This window comes from Lethenteron reissneri, chromosome 16, assembly GCF_015708825.2.
Source record: "Lethenteron reissneri isolate LAM-NWPU_2019-01 chromosome 16, ASM1570882v1, whole genome shotgun sequence".
NCBI classification, from domain to species: domain Eukaryota; kingdom Metazoa; phylum Chordata; class Hyperoartia; order Petromyzontiformes; family Petromyzontidae; genus Lethenteron; species Lethenteron reissneri.
In genome coordinates, this window is record NC_083794.1 from 5243874 (window position 1) to 5264948 (window position 21075).

The 21075-nt window shown below is 43.8% G+C and overlaps 1 protein-coding gene across 1 annotated transcript in view; it reads right to left on the reverse strand.

The window, feature by feature from the left end:
* B3GLCT (beta 3-glucosyltransferase) overlaps window positions 1-21075 on the reverse strand; it is a 52105-nt gene that overhangs the window by 24749 nt on the left and 6281 nt on the right. The window contains 10 exon segments of the mRNA XM_061552223.1: window positions 4145-4196; window positions 4198-4215; window positions 5740-5871; window positions 6933-6996; window positions 7743-7879; window positions 8673-8784; window positions 12321-12397; window positions 13316-13425; window positions 16993-17035; window positions 18232-18260. Coding sequence (XP_061408207.1) covers window positions 4145-4196; window positions 4198-4215; window positions 5740-5871; window positions 6933-6996; window positions 7743-7879; window positions 8673-8784; window positions 12321-12397; window positions 13316-13425; window positions 16993-17035; window positions 18232-18260 — 774 coding nt within the window.

Genomic DNA, 21075 nt, shown 5'->3' on the forward strand with positions numbered 1-21075 from the left:
TCAGCTCCCAAGCTGGATAAAATATTAAGATGTGGTCTCTCAAGCTCCTCTCCGGCCAGCTCGCCAATCGTTTTTTTCCACTCTGCATCCAAGTAGTGGCAGGTAAGATGCAACGTTAAAAACAATAGTTTTAGCAGGTGGCCCATGTGGCTTGGAGAGATACTCAAACCATGTTCAGAACTTTCTATTTAAAGCTTTCGTGACTGCAGGGATTCATCTTCTTGGTTCTTTCGGTAAAGTCACGTAGAAGGGAAGTAATAAAATAATAAAAATAAAACATAATAAAATAATTCTCACGACGTTTCGCATTCTTCACCTGAGGACGGCTGCTTGCGTTGTGGCCGAAACTTCGTGAGAATTATTTTATTATGTTTTATTTTTATTGTTTTATTACTTCCCTTCTACGTGACTTTACCGAAAGAACCAAGAACATGTTCAGAACACCGTGCTCGCAACGCTGAGGATCCTGGGTTAAATCCGGCCAATCAAGAACAATTGCTCCAAACGTAAATCGAATTAACTCCTGTATCATGCCAATGATATAAATACTGGAATATAATTGGGGGGAAAATGTAAATCAAATGTTTTTTAAGTCGTTTTAAATGTAGCCGTGGGTTAGGCTAGCCTAATTTTAAAATCAGTCTCATTTTTACATAAATTAATACGGCGTAGTTTGCAATTAAATCTAGCTGGTGGCTCAGCGAGTCAAGTGACATTGTGTCACGCATGGTTTCAGCGGTCAGGGTCACCTCGCATGGATGCGGTGCAGAATGCTTGGGGACGAGGCCCATGGTAGCCCAATTCAGGAACCGATCGCGGAATCGTCCTCCAATGCCATGTTTTTCGCTGACCACCATTGAAATGTCACAAAGTGGTGCGTATGTTGTTGATAACAGGCTAAATCAAACCGTGACCAAGGTTTGAACTCGCAACATTCTGATTGACAGTCAAGCACTCCAACCACGGAAGCTTTTGAAAATACAAATACCATATACACCGTAGACCCACAAACACCACTACAGTATTAATACCTCCCCTGCAAGACGAACTAAAATGCACACGTTGCAGTTTTATTCTGAAAACAAATCACATGGATTGCTGTCTCAACATATTGAACGAACGGCAAAGACAAAAGTATCATGCCATTGCTGGAAAGTACAAGTACATTTTCAGCCAAGAAGCTTTAAATATATGTGTATACAGCCTTGAACGGTTACCACGGTATTAAAGAGGCAACCAAGGGTGGGGAAAAAAAAACGGAGAGCAATATTGCTGGGCACTGAAGCCAGAGGCTCCATCTCTTAAGCTTGCCCCCTTAGGGAGCAATGTTAAATTTTCAGCCGACAACCACCAAGAAATGGGGGTTTACAAAGGCCCCCGAAAATCGAGCATGGCCAGATTGATTTGGTGTTACATAAGGGGAAAAAAACCCAGTAACACTGAATACTTGTGGTTCAAAATGAAAAACGTATCTAGGATTAAACATCCAAATTACATCAACCAACAGATTATGTTTAAGCTTGACCGCACAATGTTTTACTCTTGATAATGACACTGTACGACACAAGGTGAAAAGATAATTTCACAATCAGGTCTCTGAGTAATGTGTTAGATTACATATTATATTTTCAATGCCTGAATGCAGTTCATGAAATTACATGAAGAACCCATTTTATTTTTCAGTGACAAATAGTGCATTCAGTTTCCAAGTTTACGGAACAAGCACATTTTACAACATTTCTACACGGGAAGCTTTGTACATGATCGGTATGTATGTTGAATTTCTTTCGCACCATACGTAGCCAACCATGCTAATCCAAATGTATTCTCTGCAAATCTATTAATTGTGTAACATTGTTCTTTGTAAACGACCATGCTGTATATCAGAATTAGTTGGAGAGTGTATTATACTAATATACACACCAAATTAAGGAGAATATGCTTATTATATAGTGGGAGTGATGGGTAATGAGACAAATAAAAAATATATTTATTTCAGAGATAAAACATCTACGGAAGCTAGAGCAGGCCAGACACTCGTTGACGATTCTCATGCCCATACCAGCAGAATCGTCAATGAGTGTCCCCAGGTGCACTCCCGCAGATTTCCACACTCAAAATAGCAGTGTCCGCTAACCCGGTCCAGAGCGGGAAACCCCACATTGACGTATGGAGATACACAACACAATGACGGTGCCTTGTATGTATATATAACTTCTTTTGCAACGTACGTAGCCAACTGTGATAATCGGAGGTGCCTTTGACCGTGCAGCGATAATGAGCTCGTTTCAGGAAAGCCATCAATCCTACCCCTCTTTGGCGCAGCGAGGCGACGGGAGTTGGCCAAAAACTTGGTGCAGATCCGGGGAGCAAACGACGCTGCAAAAGCAAGGCGACAGCACGGCCGCTCTACGCCCGTGGGTTGGTTAGCCGTTTTGAGTTTGCATTTCAACATCTACGGCCGTACGCCAGGATCACTCGTTGACTGCCCTGCTGCTAAAGATGGGCGTCCCAGCCCGCTGCCCACTTCCGCAGATAGTTTCTCGATCACATACAGCTATTTAAAAAGTAAAAAACAAAAAATACCTCTTGTTACCCAGCGCTGTAGCGATATAATAAGCATATTGTACATGTTGGCATCTGGGTAAGTGTTGTACAAGGGCACGTGCATGTGACTGCTCGCCTAAAACCATCGAGTCTGTGACAAAATGGGGACATCTTGACACCATTGTCAACACTTGTGGGAAGTCAAACACATTCCTGCGGAGGGAGCTAGTAGGAATGTTGGGTTGCTAGGTCAATGGCCAGGGTCAATGGCGGCGTGGTGTATTCCGCAAATATGGCCGACTGTGAGAGCGGGCACAAGCCGGCGTGAGTAGGTTAAACGTTGAGTTTTATAAGGGCACCACGGGGTGACCAGCCCCTCTCACCCAGCCCCACCCCTCCCACCCCCCACCCAGCCCCACCTTCCCCACCCAGCCCTTCCCCACCTTCCCCTCCCCACCCTCCCCTCCCCACCCAGCCCCACCCCTCCCATTTTTGGATGCACGACGGACGGACACAATAATCCCCTGTGGGCTGGTGTAACCAGGAGGTTCCTACCAGTATAATAGTAATCCCATGGAGAGACTGGCACTCACCACGTGAATAAGGAATTTCCTCCACACGCTCAGGGCTGCCAATGGAAGGGACCGCTGCCCCACAGCCATTCACAACTGGGACACAATCATTCTGACTGGGATAGGCATAGGCAGGTTGTTAGTGTTTATTGAAGTTAAACTAAACTATAAACTATGTTTCTTTTACTAGGTAAGACCCACTGAGGAATAGGACTCTTTTTAAGAAACGACCTGGAAATAAATGATGGCTCAACAAAGTGGCTTATCATATGGAAATGTTACTAGAGGAAAAAACTCGAAACATATGTTTCAAAATGTGAAGGGAAAACCCAGAGGACCCAGAGTAAAATACATGCGGCCACAAGGAGAGAGAGAGAGAGAGCACATGCAAACTCCAAATATACAACAGAAATCAGGGTCGGGATCGAACCCACAACCATCCTGCATACCAGCGAGGGAAGTTAACATCTCGCCAACTCCGAATCCCCCAGTATTCATGACGTACATCGCTGAGCCGAGGACATTATACGTACCGTCAAGCGGCGTTAAAATAGGTGGAGAAAGTGAGCTGATTACAAATTGGAGAAATGTCACTAACCGCTGGCATAACAATGTCCACATGCAACATCATATGAGAAAGAGTGGTCAGAAAAATTAAGAAAAAAACCAACGTCCAGCTCCTCTGTGTTGTGCACATAAACGGGGACAGGTCGTAATGGATGGCAAAACATGCAAACTCCAAATATACAACAGATATCAGGGTCGGGGTCGAACCGACAACCTCCTTCATACCAGGCGAGGCAATTAACATCTCGCCACTGCGGCATCTTCAGTTACTCACGAACGATGAACAATATTTTACACCACTGGATGTTAATACATATTTTAGTAATTAACAAAAATAAATTAAACTTTAATTAATTTTGACCCTTGGAAAAACAAAAAAGAAGACTATCATGAGAGAAAAAATATATATACGTGTCATGGTTATGGTTATGCTAACAACACAGTTGTGCACAGCTTACCTCTGTCAATGTAAAACTTGTGACAAGTCTTGATAGCAAAGAAAATCTTGTCAGTCTTCCACTGGCTCCCCCTACAGAAGAAAACAACGTGATGTGTGCTTCATGTCGTACATTGAAACCAAACATTCAGTTGGAAAGAAGCATTGATGACATAGTAAAAGATAGCTGCAAGGACATAACCAATGAGTATGGATTCCTGCAGTCACAAAAGCTTCAAATCTATTTTACTGTAACTAAATATTCGTAAACGTTTAGCTTTTAAGATAAAATAACTCTATATGCGCCGTACTAGAGTTTGAAAGATGTCGCGAGTTTTGCCTTCGTGGAATGTCATCTAAATATCATACAACTAAGCGTCTATCAACGGCGGTGAAATGGCTCAACAGTAGAGCATTCGCTGCCCATTGCAGAGGTTCGCGGTTCGAACCCGGCGGCCGCCCTGGTTAATGCTGCGGGTGAATTAACCGTAAAAAAAATGCACGCCGTCTGTTTTACAGTGGATGCTCGGGATCCCCCGACATCGTTTGAAATGACTAGGCAATTGTGCGCCGGCGTTATTGTGTGTAGGCCAGTTGCTGGGTCACCTTGTGCCCACAGGGACAGCCGCGACTGCGGGTGCTCTTTCATTCCCATCACTGATGCTCAGAATGCCAGTTACAGTAAACTCTTGTTAATTGGACACATATGGGGCTCTGGCCTTGCCGAATTATCCCCTATTCAGAATTATGTACAATGGTATTCCCCAGTGGCTCCTGCCCCAATGAAGTAACATTTCCAAAAAGTTTTTTCCAAAAAAAATAACACTTACCATCAGTAACCAGCACTGCAGGCAAAAAAATTGGATTTGTCTCGCAGACTAACGGATTTATACTTCTGTCGCTTTCCATTACTTCTTTATGAAGGTGTAGACGACATTCCTGAGAGGGTTGGCTTGCACAGAGTGCATAAGCAAGGTAAAGCCCAAAGCAACAGGTCTGCACTAACGCTCACCACGCACACCGCCACCGGACTGAGTCATTGTTTTGTTCGTGGCGCGCAGCGTCGCTCCACGTGCATGCCGAAATTGGACCATTCGGTACGGCAATTCGGCTCATGGCGAAATTCTAATACTGAATATATGCCGAAAGCGCAGCCATGCCAAATTATCCCCAAATTAGAATTAGCAAATACTGAAAGAACGAGGTTTTACTGTACTCTTATTGAGAAGCCACTGGAGCTATGCACTTTAAAAACTAGATTGAAAACGAATTTCTTTAAAACTGCTTTATGTGCTTAGTTTGTACTCAATCTTAATTTTGGAGCTTTCGTGACTGCAGGAATTATTCTTTGGTTCTTTCGGTTAAGTCACGTCTAAAGATAAAATAATAAATTAAAATAACTATTTCATCTTTAGACGTGACTTAATAATAAATTAAAATAATTATTTTATCTTTAGACGTGACTTAACCGAAAGAACCAAAGAATAGTTTGTACTCCTTCCCTCGCATATCCGATCGGGACGGTTGGCTACGTACGGTGCGCAAAAAAGTTCGGCACGCATACACACATTCATACTCACTTCGGCTCCAATGTTTTAAACTTTAAACAACACTCACGCATTGCGGAGGGTCCGTGTAGACAGTGGTGGCACACGTGCCTCCTGACTGGGCCTCGGCGTCACGGATGCAAAATTCTGGGGTGGGGGTCAGCTTGGTCCCTTGTCCTTTATTCCAGATGTACAAGGCAATCTGGATACAGTTTAGATCGTGCAGGGCAGTTTTCCACGATCAAAAAAAGATAAACAGCATTAGTGAGCTTCCAGGATGATGTTATTCTGAGACCACTATGCGATAATTTTACCAGGAGCTTAAAAAATATATCCTGCCTATACAAGTGTCTGTGTCAAACTCATAGATTAGATGCATGTCAAAATTGAAATGAAATATTCCCTTGATTTCTAAAAGAATTAAATTAGCTGGCCACAAATGGAACTTTAAAGCTGAATCTAAATTCAAATAAATGTCCATGTCTATCAAGGGAAACTAATAAATTGTAGCTTTGTAATTGTAATTGAATTCATTTAATTCTGACTATATGCTGCATGAGGTTTTGAAATAACCACTTATGCAGTCGGAGACATAACACTCCAAATCAAATCTGCCCCAATCGTGTTCATACATACCGAGTAATTTCCCCCTGTTCCAAAAGACAATGTTTGCTCAATAAGAGGCCATTTGCGTTGTTGTCTTGTGCCGAATATATTATTAATTTCACAGTACCGTCCTGATGAGAGCTGTGCGACAGATGGAATTAGTCACATGTAGATTAATAATAAAGGTTGTTGGGTTAGATCGCGTAGTTATTAATGTGTCGTACCCATCCACTACCCGACAGCCAGCAAGGTTTGTCACGTAAACAGCGTGCCCACCGGTGTGTTGGAGAGTAAATCCACAACATTTACAATTTAAATACGACGTTTCGCTGGTCATTGCATCCAGCATCTGGGCAATTTAAACTTACGCGATCTAACCCAAAAAAACCTTTATTATGAATAATATTGGTCGCGAAAGCCTACGTGTTGAATGTACATTATTTCTCCATCTCTTTCTTTGCACCATATATATGTATTTATTTAACTAAAATACAAATACAATTTCCTCATCTCTATCGTGGTTGTGTGTAGAACACGTTTGGCTGATGGGTAACATTTGCATGTTTATTTCTCCTCTTGATTTGCCAAATATTTTAAAATGGGATAAACGGCGAGCAAAAAGCAACAATTGGAAACCCGGTGGGTGATGTAACTTGCTTCATGTTTGAGGTCAATGGTGAAATCCGCTCTGCGTGACTCCCGCGTCCACCTCTGCACGATGCTACACGCACAACAGGAGGGAGGGGGAGGGGAGCGGCTGAATTCAATGAAACCATCAAGCAATGTCCTTCAATAAACTACAATAGCTGAACCAAACAATGCGATTCTGCCCAAAGGAAGAGGGCGGATTGACCTTCATCTATTTGTGAAGGCGGTGGGGTAATCTTTCAGGGAGGGTGGTTTCAAGGAATAATGGTCATGAACAGCCTATTGGGCGGCATGGTCTCCACTATGCCTGTGCACAAGGAAGCCTTGGTTTGAATTCCATGCGTAACCAAATGGTAGATTTGCAGGCCATTACCATAGCATTTTCCACAAAGTGGACATCAAAGACATTGTTACATCATTCAAAAAAAAATGTCAGTCTGCCACTGTCGTAGCCTAAATACTCAATTTAAAATCATATAAACCGATATAAAAACCGAGATAATTATTACCCCCCAGTAGAGGTGCAACGGTGCATTTCCCCAATATTATGAGCATAAAAAAATGTACGGACATTTATAAATGTGCGGCAAACCGGTAAACATTTTTTCTTACCAATTATTCTCTTCCGGTTACTGGTCATATACAAAAAAAGATCTTCGCAACCATAGTTATTAAACTCTGGAATGCACCGAAACAGGCTCCAAAGACTCCTCTTTAACCCTCACGTGCTGCATCTGGATTCAGGTCAGGTCACGTGCTCTCATCTACACTGGACCTGCCCTGCTTGCGCGCAAGATGCTACGGCCAAGGGTGTACCACCTTGCGAGGAGAGGCTGGCTGAGAGCCCATCCGGACGAGAAGAGTGGGTAGTGGAAGGACGTGGGGTCCTCGTGAAACGCGAAATTGTGGATTATGGTGGCGCTCACGTCATGCAAGGCACGGCCCAGGAACCACGGCTGGGAAAGCAGACGAAACACAAAGCACCACTACAAACAACACCGCGTGCATCTCTCCCTGCAGCCTATTTGAATTGTCAGCCTTGTCAGTGTTATCCCAGTCACGTGTCCTATGACTGCCTACGAGATGCACGTGGCAATACATTCACCGTACACGTGTCAGAGCTACACCTTTAACGTAACATAATTGCGGCACAATTCCCCTGATGATGCTAGTTGTAATTACCAGTGATACGTCGTACTCAAATTGTAAATGTTGTGGATTTACTCTCCAACACACCGGTGTGCTGAAGTAGTAACTAATTGGGCACGTTTTGTTGACACAACAAACCTTACTAATTGGCTGTGTTGGGTGGTGGCGGGTTTAACGACAAATTTATACTTATAGTTACATGATCTAGTGGATAATATTGGTCGCAAAAGCCTACATGTTAAACCTTTGTCCGGACAGCTATTGAAAGCCAAACTGTACTGCGCGTTCATAACGTAAATTGGATATAACACAATGAATGTATTAGGAAACACATTTTTTTATAAAGCGGATGGTGAATTGGATTTATAACGTGATTGAATGAATGGAACTACATCGTGTGAGTAGGAACGAGCGGTGATACGGCAGCCTCGACGTAGCGTCACACAAGGCAGGATTCTGTTGGATGCTTCTGGATGCTACCCACGCGCCTCAGTCTTTGTTCGGCCTGCGTTACGCATCTCACACGTTATCACGGACTGTGCTTTACCCTACATTATATTTTATATCACGATTACCGCGTTATAGGAGAACAGACTGTACCTTGCTGTGGTCATAGCGACCCAACAACCGTCTTAGCCTCTCCAAGTCCACCCTCGTCTCTTCTTCGCAGAAGAACCACCAGGTCGCTGAGCCTCCGTGTGTGGACAGGAGCCTGGAGAGACACACTCGTTGCTTTAGGTGAAGCTATTGGTTCACGTCAGCCTGTGCACATGGAGTCGGAATTGTGATTCCTGCTATTAACCAAGTAGTCATAGCAATGGGAACATGGTAACATAATTGTGTACAGGTGGCAATCATGAATAGCACTCTTTAAAATTACCACTACGAATTGAAAATGTATCTGTACGTATGTATGTTGAACTTCTTTCGCACCATACGTAGCCAACCGCGCTAATCGGAGGTGCACGGGAAGGACAACGAACTAAGCACAATGAGCAGTTCTATAGATATTAGTTTTCAATTTATGATGCATGAATCACGTGTTAGAATGTATGTTTGTATCTGTATATAATGGTTTCATGTCATCCATATGGTCACTAGTGGTCGCTAAATTCAACTAAATGTTATTTTAGAAAATCAACATTTGATATTTTTCATCGAATCAGAAACCCGATTCATGACTAATCGCAAACCCAATTCATGACGATTCGATAAATCGTTGAATCACTGGAATGCGATGCCCTTCCCCCTGTAAGTGAATTATAGCTGTTCAGGGTTGCCTGGCCAGAGACACAACACTGCACACGTTAAGTCCTCGCTTAACGTGTGATCTTCACACAACGCGATAACACGGTTCTTCCATTAGGGAACACTTTACACACATTACGGAACGCGCACCGTTACATAACGTAGAATGCGTGCCGTTATAACACGGAGCGCGTGCCATTATAACACGGAGCGCGTGCCATTATAACACGGAGCGCGTGCCGTTATAACGCAGACTCACCGTTATATTGCAGTTTCTGAGCAGTCAACGACAAACTACTTTCCTGAGCTGCGCGACTTAGCGGTATGACACAGAACACGGAATGTTACGGTAACACGGACAGCGGCGTACCACAAGTTATTCGTCCCGCGATCTTAGTACGTGTGCATACATCGTATCTCGCGAAATGCTATCGTTACATCATTTATGGGGGAAATTGTTACAGCTTCATGCGACACTTTTCAGGAATAAATCCACCGCGTGAAACGAGGACTTACTGCAGCGTAAAGGCGCCCTCTGTTGGTTATACAATGGAATGCAACAGTGACAAACAAACCTACGTTCTGATATTATACAACTACAAATACTACGCTGTGCAGTATTTATTCCTGTAATATAATACTGTTGTTTAGAACAATACCTATATAACACTCAGATAAGTGGCACTGGTTTGTGCGCCAACACAACAGGTTAAAAGGTCAATTCCCAATTGAGGGTGGAGAAATTATGTGCATATTCAGATTCCAAAGAACACAGGATGAGATGTTACTAACCTTTGTGCAAGCACTTCCAAGAGTTCATGAACAGTGAGCCTGGTGAAATTTGGGGAGCGCATCGTCAGTAGTGACCCTTTGGTTCCTAGGGTGTTTCGGCCTTTCATACTATACACCCTCCCCAAAGGCGGCCAGCGACAGGGTGATCAATCCTACGCTTGCGTCCCATTCCCAATTAGTCATAGGAGTTGACTTGCAGTAACACTCTAGCAAGTAAAGAGTGGAAGTCTTATGAAGAGAACTGCTCTGAATTTAGGCTCTTGCATGGACTTTAACTATCACTCTATTCAAAAACGTAGATCGAAGGAAAGAAATATTGCATTCAATGCACACAATATGCAATGAATACCATAAATTGCGGTGGCTGGGTGGCTCATGAGGCTAATACCATAGCAGGACACTGTCCTGGCACTTATATATATCTTGGTTATGAATCCAGGAAAGTCACCCATGAGTAAATGGTTTCTCAAGTGTAATGGTCTCAGCCCAGTGACTGAAGACCGCACAAAATTATCCAAGTAAATTTGGTTTTGCACCAAAATCATCTTTTCTCTAGCACTTTTAAATGTAGATCATTGTGATACAAGAAACTAGAGGCCGACCGAAACTTAATTTCTGGATTCGGCCGAAACCGAATCCAGACCGAAAGTTAAACATTGACTCGGCCGAAACCGAAAGTATGCCACAAGTGTCCATTTGACAACTTTCTGCGCCGAAACCGAATTTCGGTCGGCCTCTACAAGAAACCATGTTTGCAGGAACTGTAAAAGACCTACTACTGGTGTGGACAAGAGGCCTATGAATGGACTTCAAAGAAAGTTCTGTGATTTTGACTTTTGGAGTCGTTCTCTGACACGATGCAATGTGTTAGTACTCGCTGTTCTAGGAGTTATCACTGAACAATTAAATATTGTGAGACAAAAGAATAAAACACAATACATAGATGTGAACCTGCAGTAATTACTGAGGATTTTTTATTTATGCAATTATCATTATATTAAGTAAATAAAGGCATTGCCCTGCAATTGCTTGATGCCACTACTGACAAAAGGACCTCCAATCGAACTGTTTTTTGTGTTTAGTTTGATGTCTTTTTCCCGCACCTCCGATTAGCATGGTTGGCTATGTAAGGTGCGAAATAATTTCAACATACATATATACTCTAAAGTGAATGCTAGCCGGTATTTGGTTTACCATATTTATATAATAGTTCATTATTAATTCCAAAAAGCCTAACAGTAGGAAACAGCTGCTCTATTCCTTCACCAGTTTTCTCGTGTGTGGGAAAAGCTGGCGTGCCTGAACATAAACGAGGGGCAAGCAGATGGGGGGTTGGGGGGGGAGGGTGGACAGCAGCCACACTCTGCATGCGAGATCTGAAAACCACATCTTGAACTGCCTCCTGCACCCGTATCCATGAAGCACATAACTCAAGGACGTACTTGAACTTCTCCGCCACCAACACTGCCTTTCCATGCTTTTAGACAATGTGAGCTGCCTGTCAATTTGTTCGAATTCTCTTGGATCATTTTGTTGCATCACGGGCTGGGCTCAATTCTCTGTCACGGATTGGACGGAGACGGAATTGCATAACAAAAAAATGCAATCATGTCACAGGGTGGCGGACACATTTAACTTTACATCCAAGGTGTCCGACTCACGTGATAACTCGGAAAATCTATTTTTTTTTAACAACTTGAACCATCACATCAGCTCAAGTATTGGGAGAAATCAGGCCAAGTCGAGTGCACTCCAGTCGACTCGAGTTGGCCGTCAATGAAAGCACACTGTACTTTACACACCTCATTCGATTCGCTGTAGGTAGTCGTCTCAGGCAAGGAGCATAAAGCATCATCCGAACTCCGGTCATCCTCGCAGCGGCTGCTGGCTTGGCCATCAAACAAAGACGGTCAGTGCATCTCGCGCTTTCAGACGCGCTTCTGCGGCCGTCTTGAACGCTCTTCCTTCCGATATTAGGAAGCCACTGGAGCTATGCACTTTGAAATCTCGATTGAAAACTCATTTCTTAACAACAACTTTTTGCGTTTATTTGTTTGTCCTTCCCCTGCACCTCCGATTGGCTACGTATGGTGCGAAAGAAGTTCAACATACATACATACAATAGCTCCGTGTCCACTATTAAAAGGTTCGCTATGCAAAAAAAGTTTGCTGCGTAAGTTTAGAAACTCATACGTTGTCACTTAGTACCTGGGAAGTGCTGGGAAAATGGTCCAAGCTCCTGCCACCTCATCCACTTTGTGCAGCAGAACAATGGTAGGGGGAACCTGTCAACACATCACACATTGGGAGTACAGATAACACAAATAAGCAAATGTTTCCCTGCTCCATTACGCATTGGAGTATCTGAAAATGGCAGCCCTGAACCAGCGATAAAAAATCTAATTTTCTATGGTGGGGCACAGTTTCTCTGTAAGACATCCATAAACAACCTCAACATTCCTATAGCTTCCAAGGGCTTCAGAATCATGAAGAACTTTTAAAATAAATCGAAACACTTACTTTTTAAACTTGCTTTCAATTAGGATTTTCTTCATGTGTTATTTTTATTATGTCTTTGCTAGAAATTTGTAACAACGTGATTTTATTTTGTCTACAATTTCACTTTTATTGTTCATGCCTGTAAAGCACTATTTTTTGCATTTTTTGCACAAACAGTGCGACAGAAATAAAGTTTGATTGATTGAAGGACAGTTTAATTGGCATTTAATTGGCCTATGGGAGGTGGTGGGCTGAGTTCATACTGAACCATTTTTATCTCAAGATAGGCTGCTACTGCTCGGTATATTTAAGCAATTTCAGGCTGAGTATTTTGACATATCTATATTAGCGCAATTGTACCATATGGCTGGGATATGTAGGCAAGTCTGTGGGCACCCTTGACATATTTCTTTCGATTATTGTCATCATCAGTACAATGACCACCAGCTGAATAAGCTGTACCCCTTGGTGAGAAATAAACATTGGTCGTTGAAAGACAAAACAGGTTCCCAACATGGCGAAGTGTAATTTCAAAAAATCGGTTATGAATGATCAAAACACGGCCCCAACACGTATTTTGAGCACAGTGGAAACTGTGAATGGCATGAATGGAATACTTTGTAGCTTCATTACACCTACTGCACTGACTGCTAGTAAGTATGCCCCGTCATTAACCTCAGCGTGGAGACGATTGAATTTCAAACCTGTTGAAGTTTTTGCGCTTGCTGTAAGAAGTCCTCTTCGAGTCTTCCAGCGGCCAGCGCATTGTAATGGCTACTTTGACTGTGGATAACTATCACAATGTTCCGCAAGTCTGCGTACGCACACGCACACACACGCAAAAATACATACAACTCAGCAGTCAATGTGGAATCTAAAGACCTGCCTGAGAAACGGCAGATACAGTGGCGGTGCAATGGTTGCACTATAAACCTAATAACCCAAATTTCACCAGGCTCACTGTTCATGAACTCTTGGAAGTGCTTGCACAAAGGATAGTAACATCTCATCCTGTGTTCTTTGGAATCTGAATTTGATTCCCGGCCACAGTCAACATCAGTGACATGGTGAAGTATGGTTAAACAATCCCCATTATCGGCATGGCATGTGGATTGACTAAGGGCTGTAAACTTGTATAATCCCGCACCTCCGATTAGCACAAGAACTTACATTCACGCTAAATGGTGCAATGAGAAGGCCAAGTAGTATTCTACAATGTGATTGATGCGCACAAATTATGAAAGCACCGAAGATGCATATTAATTGACACCGGAGGTCCTGACATTGTATAACACCGAAGATTTATAACATTGTCTGGGCGTGGTGGCACATGCCTGTCATGGAGCAACTTAGATAAGGGGTTGGTGGCTCACACAGGGAACGTGTGGGTGATTCACCCACCTGCAGAGTGGTGAGGTAGTGCCTGTAGGAGGCAGTACAGCAAGTAGGACGTCAACCTATCTGTGTGGACTTGGGCATATTCTACTTTAGCCTGCCTCGCACCATTGTTTCATACCACAACACTCTCCAATATGAAATTTAGCCAATCTGACAAGTCAAAATTTTTTTTTGTTTAAGAGACTCAGTGTGACCTTCCAGGTTGAATAATAATTGTATGGGTATTAAAATGTATTTGCTTTTCAGGATGTCATAACACACGTTCGTTCGTTCGTTTCTCAGTCCGCCTGTCCTGATGAGGGTCGCGGCGGCAGCATGTTGAGTACGGCGGTCCAGTCCTCGAGCTCTTCCTGGGGAATTCCCAGGCGATCCCAGGCCAGCCGAGCGACATGGTCCCGGCAGCGTGTCCTGGGCCGGACTCGGGGTCTTTGCCCAGTGGAACGTACCCGGTAGAATTCCAGAGGGAGTCTCCCGGGGGGCATCCTTATCAGGTGCCCGAACCACCTCTCGTTCCGGAGGAGCAGTGGCTCGACTCTGAGGCTCTCCCAGATTACTGAGCTCCTCACCCGATCACGGAGACTGAGTCTGGTAACCCTTCAGAATAACCAAATTTCGGCGTCTTGTACCCACGATCTCGTTCTTTCGGTCATTACCCAAAGCTCATGATCGTAGGCGAGGGTGGGAATGTAGATAGATCTGTAAACCGAAAGCTTTGTTCGAGAACTCTGCTCCCACTTCACTACCATGGAACGGTACGGTGCTTGCAACACTGCGGACGACACACCGATCCACCGGCCAATCTACCGCTTCCACTTACGCAAAATAGACCTCGAGGTACTTAAACTTCACCACTAAGGGCAGCTGTTCCTCTCTCACCTGGAGGGAACAATCCACCATCTCCCGGGAGTGAACCATGACCTCAGATTTGGAGGTGCTGATCGTCATCCCAGCCGCTTCACACTCGGCATCAACCTGTCCAAGTGCACGCTGGAGATCAAACTGACGAGGCAAACAATGTTGTCTGCAAAAAGCAGCGACCCCACCTCCATGCCCCCGTACTGGATACTCTCCATACCTCGGCTGCGCATTGATATCCTGTCCATGAAAATCACAAACGGGAGTGGAGGCAAGACGCACCCTTGGCAAAGTCCAACACCCACAGTGAACGACTTTGATTTAACACCAAGAATACGGACACAGCTCTAACTCCGGGAATAGAGGGACTGGATAGCACACAAAAGCGGCATGGGTACATCATACTCCCACAGCACCTTCCTCAAGACATTCCAGGCAACACGGTCATATGCTCTCTCCAAGTCTAAAAAGCAGAGTTAGACTGGAGAAGCCTACTCCCATGACCCCTCAAATATCTGTGAGAGGGAAAAGGACTGATCCATTGTTCCACGACCATGACAGAATCCACATTGTTCCTCCTGAATCTGAGGCTCAACCACCGGGCGGAGCCTCCTCTCCAGCACTCTGGCATCAGCTTTACCTGGGACGCTGAGGAGTGTGATCCCTCTGTAGTTGGAGCACATCCTCTGGTCCCCTTTTCTTTAATTGGGAACCACGACCCCAGTTTGCCAATCCAGAGGTACTGTACCCGCTTTTAATGCAACATTGAAGAGGCGTGTGAACCACGACACTCCTACACTGTCCTGCGCTTTCAACAAGTCTGCACGAATCTCGTCCACCTTAGGCTCTCGACCGCTACAGGAACTTCAGCAGCCATGATGGATCCGACCCCCCCCCCCTCAGCTGTTTCCAGGGCTGCCTCCTGAGAGGATGGCATGTCCACCAGGTTGAGGAGCTCCTCAAAGTGTTCCTTCCACCTCTCGACTATCTCCCGAGTTGAGGTCAATGTTTCGCCGCCCTTACCGAAAACAGCCCGAGCTACGTCCCGTCAACCCCTCCTAAGGCGTCGGATGGTTTTTGCAGAAGATCTTTGAGGCTGCCAGGTAGTCCCTTTCCATGACCTCTTCAAACTCCTCCCACAACTTTTGATTCAGCAACTGCTGCAGCTACCGCCCTCTTGGCAAGCCGGTACCTCTCAATCGAGTCGGGAAACATTTTCCCGAGCATTGCTCAGAAAGCCTCCATCTTCAACTTGACAGCTTCCCTCACCACTTGTGTCCACTATGGAGTCGGCAGGTGGCACTCTGTAGAGCATTCCACCCACTGTCTCCAAGAAGGTCGAATACTCTGAACTGCTATTTTGTGCATAAGTACAGACAACAGTTAGAGTATTCCTTTCTGAGACCCGAAGTCTCATTGAGGCGACCATCTCATCCACTCGGACAAACTCCAACTGAATAGTAACCAGCCAGGGGCTTGTGAGTATCCCCACACCCACCCGGGGCCTCTCACCAGGGGTAACTCCGAAATAGGAGAGAGACTACCCCGATTGAGAAGTTTGGTTGCAGTGCCAATGCTGTGCGTGGAGGTGAGACCGGCCATACCTAGTCAGTACCTTTCCACCTCCTCCACCAGCTCTGATTCCTTCCCCCCCAGTGATGTGACATTCCATGTCCAAACAGCTAGTTTCCATTGCCAAGGTCCAGTCCGTCTGAGACCATCACTCTCCCTGCCATACCGGCATTACACCCGCCCCTCACCCTTCATCCTGCAAATGGTGGGCCCACAGGACAGCGCCACATAGTCATTTCGGGCTGGGCCCGACCGGGTTACGTGGGGTCACCTGGCCACCAGGCGCTTGCCAGTAAACACCACCCCAGGCCTGGCTCCAGGGGTGTGTTGCTGTATCCCTTGTCTGGGCAAGGTTCTCTGATTTTTGTATTGTTTAACCAATCATGAGGAACTTTTTTTGGACCGTTATTTGTCTGGAACCTCCCCCCAGAGCTGTTCGCCAAGGGAGACCCTACCAAGAGTACAAGACTCGAGTCGACATAGCTCTGAGGGTCATTGGAACACACAAACCCCACCACCACAATAAGGTTACGATCCTTTGGTGGCACACTCTCACCTGTGGCTTGGCCAGTGGAAACTTTACTTGATGAAGCATCATTCTGGAAGCACACATTCAATCTGTATTAAAATTACCATCGACCAAATCACCCAGAATAGTCCTGATCATGTCAGACCTCAGACGCTAAGCAGGTTTGAGCCTGGATGGGTTCTGTGATGGGCAACCACCTTGCATAAAAGAGGTTGTTTTAGGGCAGTAAAGGCCAGTGCAGCCTAAGAAAGTTTTGTTTTATACCCCATTACCTACTCCCACTGACCAGCAAGGTGAAATATGGTCAAAGAACCCACATTGGCATGAAAAAACACTTATGGACATAGTCCACCAACCCTGCTGTTCATTCTGAAACGCAAGTGTTTTACTTTTAACGCAATTCTCATCAATGAGACATTGCAGGAGGTACAGCTGGGATGAACTGCAAACTAAACTATAAACTATTTTTATTTTACCAGGTAAGGCCCACTGAGCAATATCACTATTTTTCAGAAGCGACCTGGCCATAAATGATAGCTCAATAAAGTGGCTTATCATGTGGAAATGTATAGCAGCCAAATACTCTAAACACATGTTGATTCTAAAAGTGGAAGGAAAAACCAGTGGACTTGGAGATCAATCTACACAACCAAGGGAAGAACATGCAAACTCCAAATATACAAGCATCAAGTCGGGATCGAACTCACGATCTCCTGCATACTAGGTGAGATAGTTAACATCCCACCACAAAAGAAAATAAATTACCACCACACACACCAATAAGTTAGAAAATTGAAAGCAGACATTTATGAGCAGTTTTTGCAAGAGTGGATGAGAATAGGCATGGGATTCAGTGGAGGAGATCCCAGAAAATCAGTATGTTATTTATATGTATCAGGGAAAATATATTGCATTTTGTTTATTAAAGGGCCCTATTTAAAAAGCTTAAAACTTTGAGGCCCCCCTTGGGAAGTTTCTAGATCAGCCTCTGATGAGATTCAAATAGAAAATATGATTGGTTGAAGGATTTTGAATATACAGATGTTGTGGTTGATGTGCTGTGAAATGCAAGGCATGTCAATATGGTCCTTTCCAAAACTATTACAAACATTTGAATGTAAGTGGTCCATGTTGCAACAAGGTTGGCTCCCATGTGCAGGCACTATCGAATACTCAACACGTAAAAACATGAGACACGTTCGGAATGCATTCAACACCTAGAAAAACATTAGTATCACCTCTTCATCAAAATGCCAATACACTTACTTGAGTTGCTTCACTGCATACACAGAGCCCTGAAAGAACAAGAAGAAACAAATACAATATAAATTTGTGATTATAATTATTACACTTTTTTCTAAATGTTTTGGGGGTTTTTCAGAATACCTAGATCAACTGTGAACGGTAAGGAAATGAATTACTAAGATATTCTACATATTTTAATCCATGAAAAGTGTTCTATGAAGTGGGAGAGAAAAAAACACCCTGGCCTGACTTTTTCTCTATAGTAACAGAGTTTTGGCATTTTACCGATCACTGAATTCATTACCAATAAAACGAAATGTCAAGCAGCTGAATGCCACCCTGTGTGCACGGTCACAAAACGAGCTTTCATATTTGCCACACTGCCACAGCTTTCCTCAGCTGCAACGTCCTAGATTACTTAGAAATGGATGGAATAAACATATTTGCATGTGTACGTGAACACCAGTCTTCACTGTGAGATGTTTAATTTCAGCTCTGTATGGTAATAATAATACAATTTATGACGCGCGCAATGTTGCGAACTGAAGATGCAATTCTGAGGCATGAAGCCGAGCTCGGTAAAGGTGGAGGACTGCCACCCAGACACCTCGTGTCTAGTTTAACACTTAGACTTTCGCGACGAATACCATCCATAATATGTTTTTTCGGGGTTAGATCGCGTAAATATAAATGCATCGTTAAACCCGCCACCACCCGACACAGCCAATGAGTAAGGTTTGCGACATAAACACAACGTGGCCACGAGCACGTACTACTAAAACTAACTCTGAGCATGACATTACACAATATGATACATCAGATAATGGCCACCAGTATGTACAGAGTGGTCCAGATGTCTTGTAACCCCTCCCCCCCCCCCAATTAATTGACCCCTAACATGTTTTTCCTTTGCTTATTTGTATCCGTTTTCACAGCAATTGCTATGCAAAAAATACATTTTTGATGATTAAATGGGATTCACATAACATCTGGACCACCCTGTACTACTTAATTTCTGACCAAGAATTACAATATGCCACAATATAGATATAAAAAGCATCTCATGTGGCCAATATATGTTGTGTACATAGAAGGACGTGCATCATCAGATAATCTGAACAGAGGAATTTTATTTTTTGGAATGTTTTGGGTTTGTTTCAGAGAAGTAGACTGCTAAGAGTTGAGAGTGGAGCTGGCTGGTTGGTAAAGGTTTTGGATGACATTTCAGAGGCTGAGGATAATAAGAGGACATTGGTTATGGACGTGAACTTAGATGATCAGAAAAAGACCAATAAAGAGCCACTACATGGGATTCCATTTCATGCATGTTACAATTTGGTCAGCTACTACAGTATTTGGTAATGAAAAATGTGAATGTTTTAAAAGTAAAATAAGAAACAATTTAGGCACGTTAGTATGTTATTAAAATGTACATACATTATTGTATTTAATGTATAACATTGTATACATTTCATGAAATAAACTATTAATGGAATTAAATCCTGTCATACTTTATACAGCATTCTATAATGCAACTTACTTAAAATCGTGAGTTACATGTTTTACTTGTGTAGTGTCTTCAAAAATTACTCATAACAAGTCACCTTACACCTTATTCACCTATTCTTGCACCAGATGTACGCACTCCTTTAACTATCTTTACGGTCACTTATATTTAATCTCTCCCCACTCTTATCTACCTTTCACCTCCCTTATCCTGCACTCAGCAGCTCTGCCCTCAGCGTCTCCACACACAGCGTCTCCGCTCTCAGCGTCTCCACACACAGCGACTCCGCACACAGCATCTCTCCATCTCCACCGCTGCCCCTGGAGCGGCGACAACGGCGAGATGTCTTCACTCTTGGTTCCCGGCAACAACTCCCCTCCGCTGACACACACTCCAGCTTATATCACTTTGCTAATTATCCGAGACCTCCCGTGTGTCTCTTTAGGTTCTCGCCAGGCTGGTGTCTTTTGGCCCATCAATAAACCTCGTTGACAGCAACTACCGGTAGCAGCACATGCACAACCGGTCAACCCCATTTGCACCTGCTTTGCCCCCTTACAACCTGCATTTCATCCGTGCAAACCTCACGCGTGCCTGTTTGCCCTTCGGTGAACGGTGCGCACCGCGTATTTCACTACTCTACACACATGTACTGCCGCTCGATTTTTTTTGCTGAATATTTTTTATATTCTGGCCCTGAAAAGGCAGGCTTTGTTTTAGCTTCTAGCAATACAAACTGTATCGCATTGGTCTATTAAGACAGGTCTCCCTTTGAAGAGATGTTCTGTACTCAAAGGGACTCTTATCTGATTTAAAGGGTATCCATCGGAACGTTTTGCACCGTTTTAAATGGTATATTCTGCATTATTTACACACGATTATTGGACGTGTGCATTGTTTTGTTATACTTAGTCAATCCCAGACATCACTTCATGTAGACACTCAATTGGTTATTACGTGGATATGAAGCTTATCTGGTTTCACTGCTGATAACGAACGTATATTTTGACCAACCACTTTATTCACCTTATTTTACCTTTCTAATCTGCCAATCACCACCCATCAATCAGCAATGAACTGGGTATTATTAAAGATATTCACATTGACGCTCAACATTCGGGTTTACTGAAAATCTACGTCAATTGGCATATTGATCAAGTGACGACTGGATAGGATTAGCTCTGTTGGGTGGTGGAGGGTTATAGGTAAAAGATGACCTAACCCAAATCAACTAATTATCAATTTTACTGGTCGTAAAGGCCCACGTACATAATTGTTTTCACTATTGTTAACATGGGCGGATGTTATTATAGTGATCATTAAAACCACTGGTATTTTTGTTTTTATTGCCTCTACAT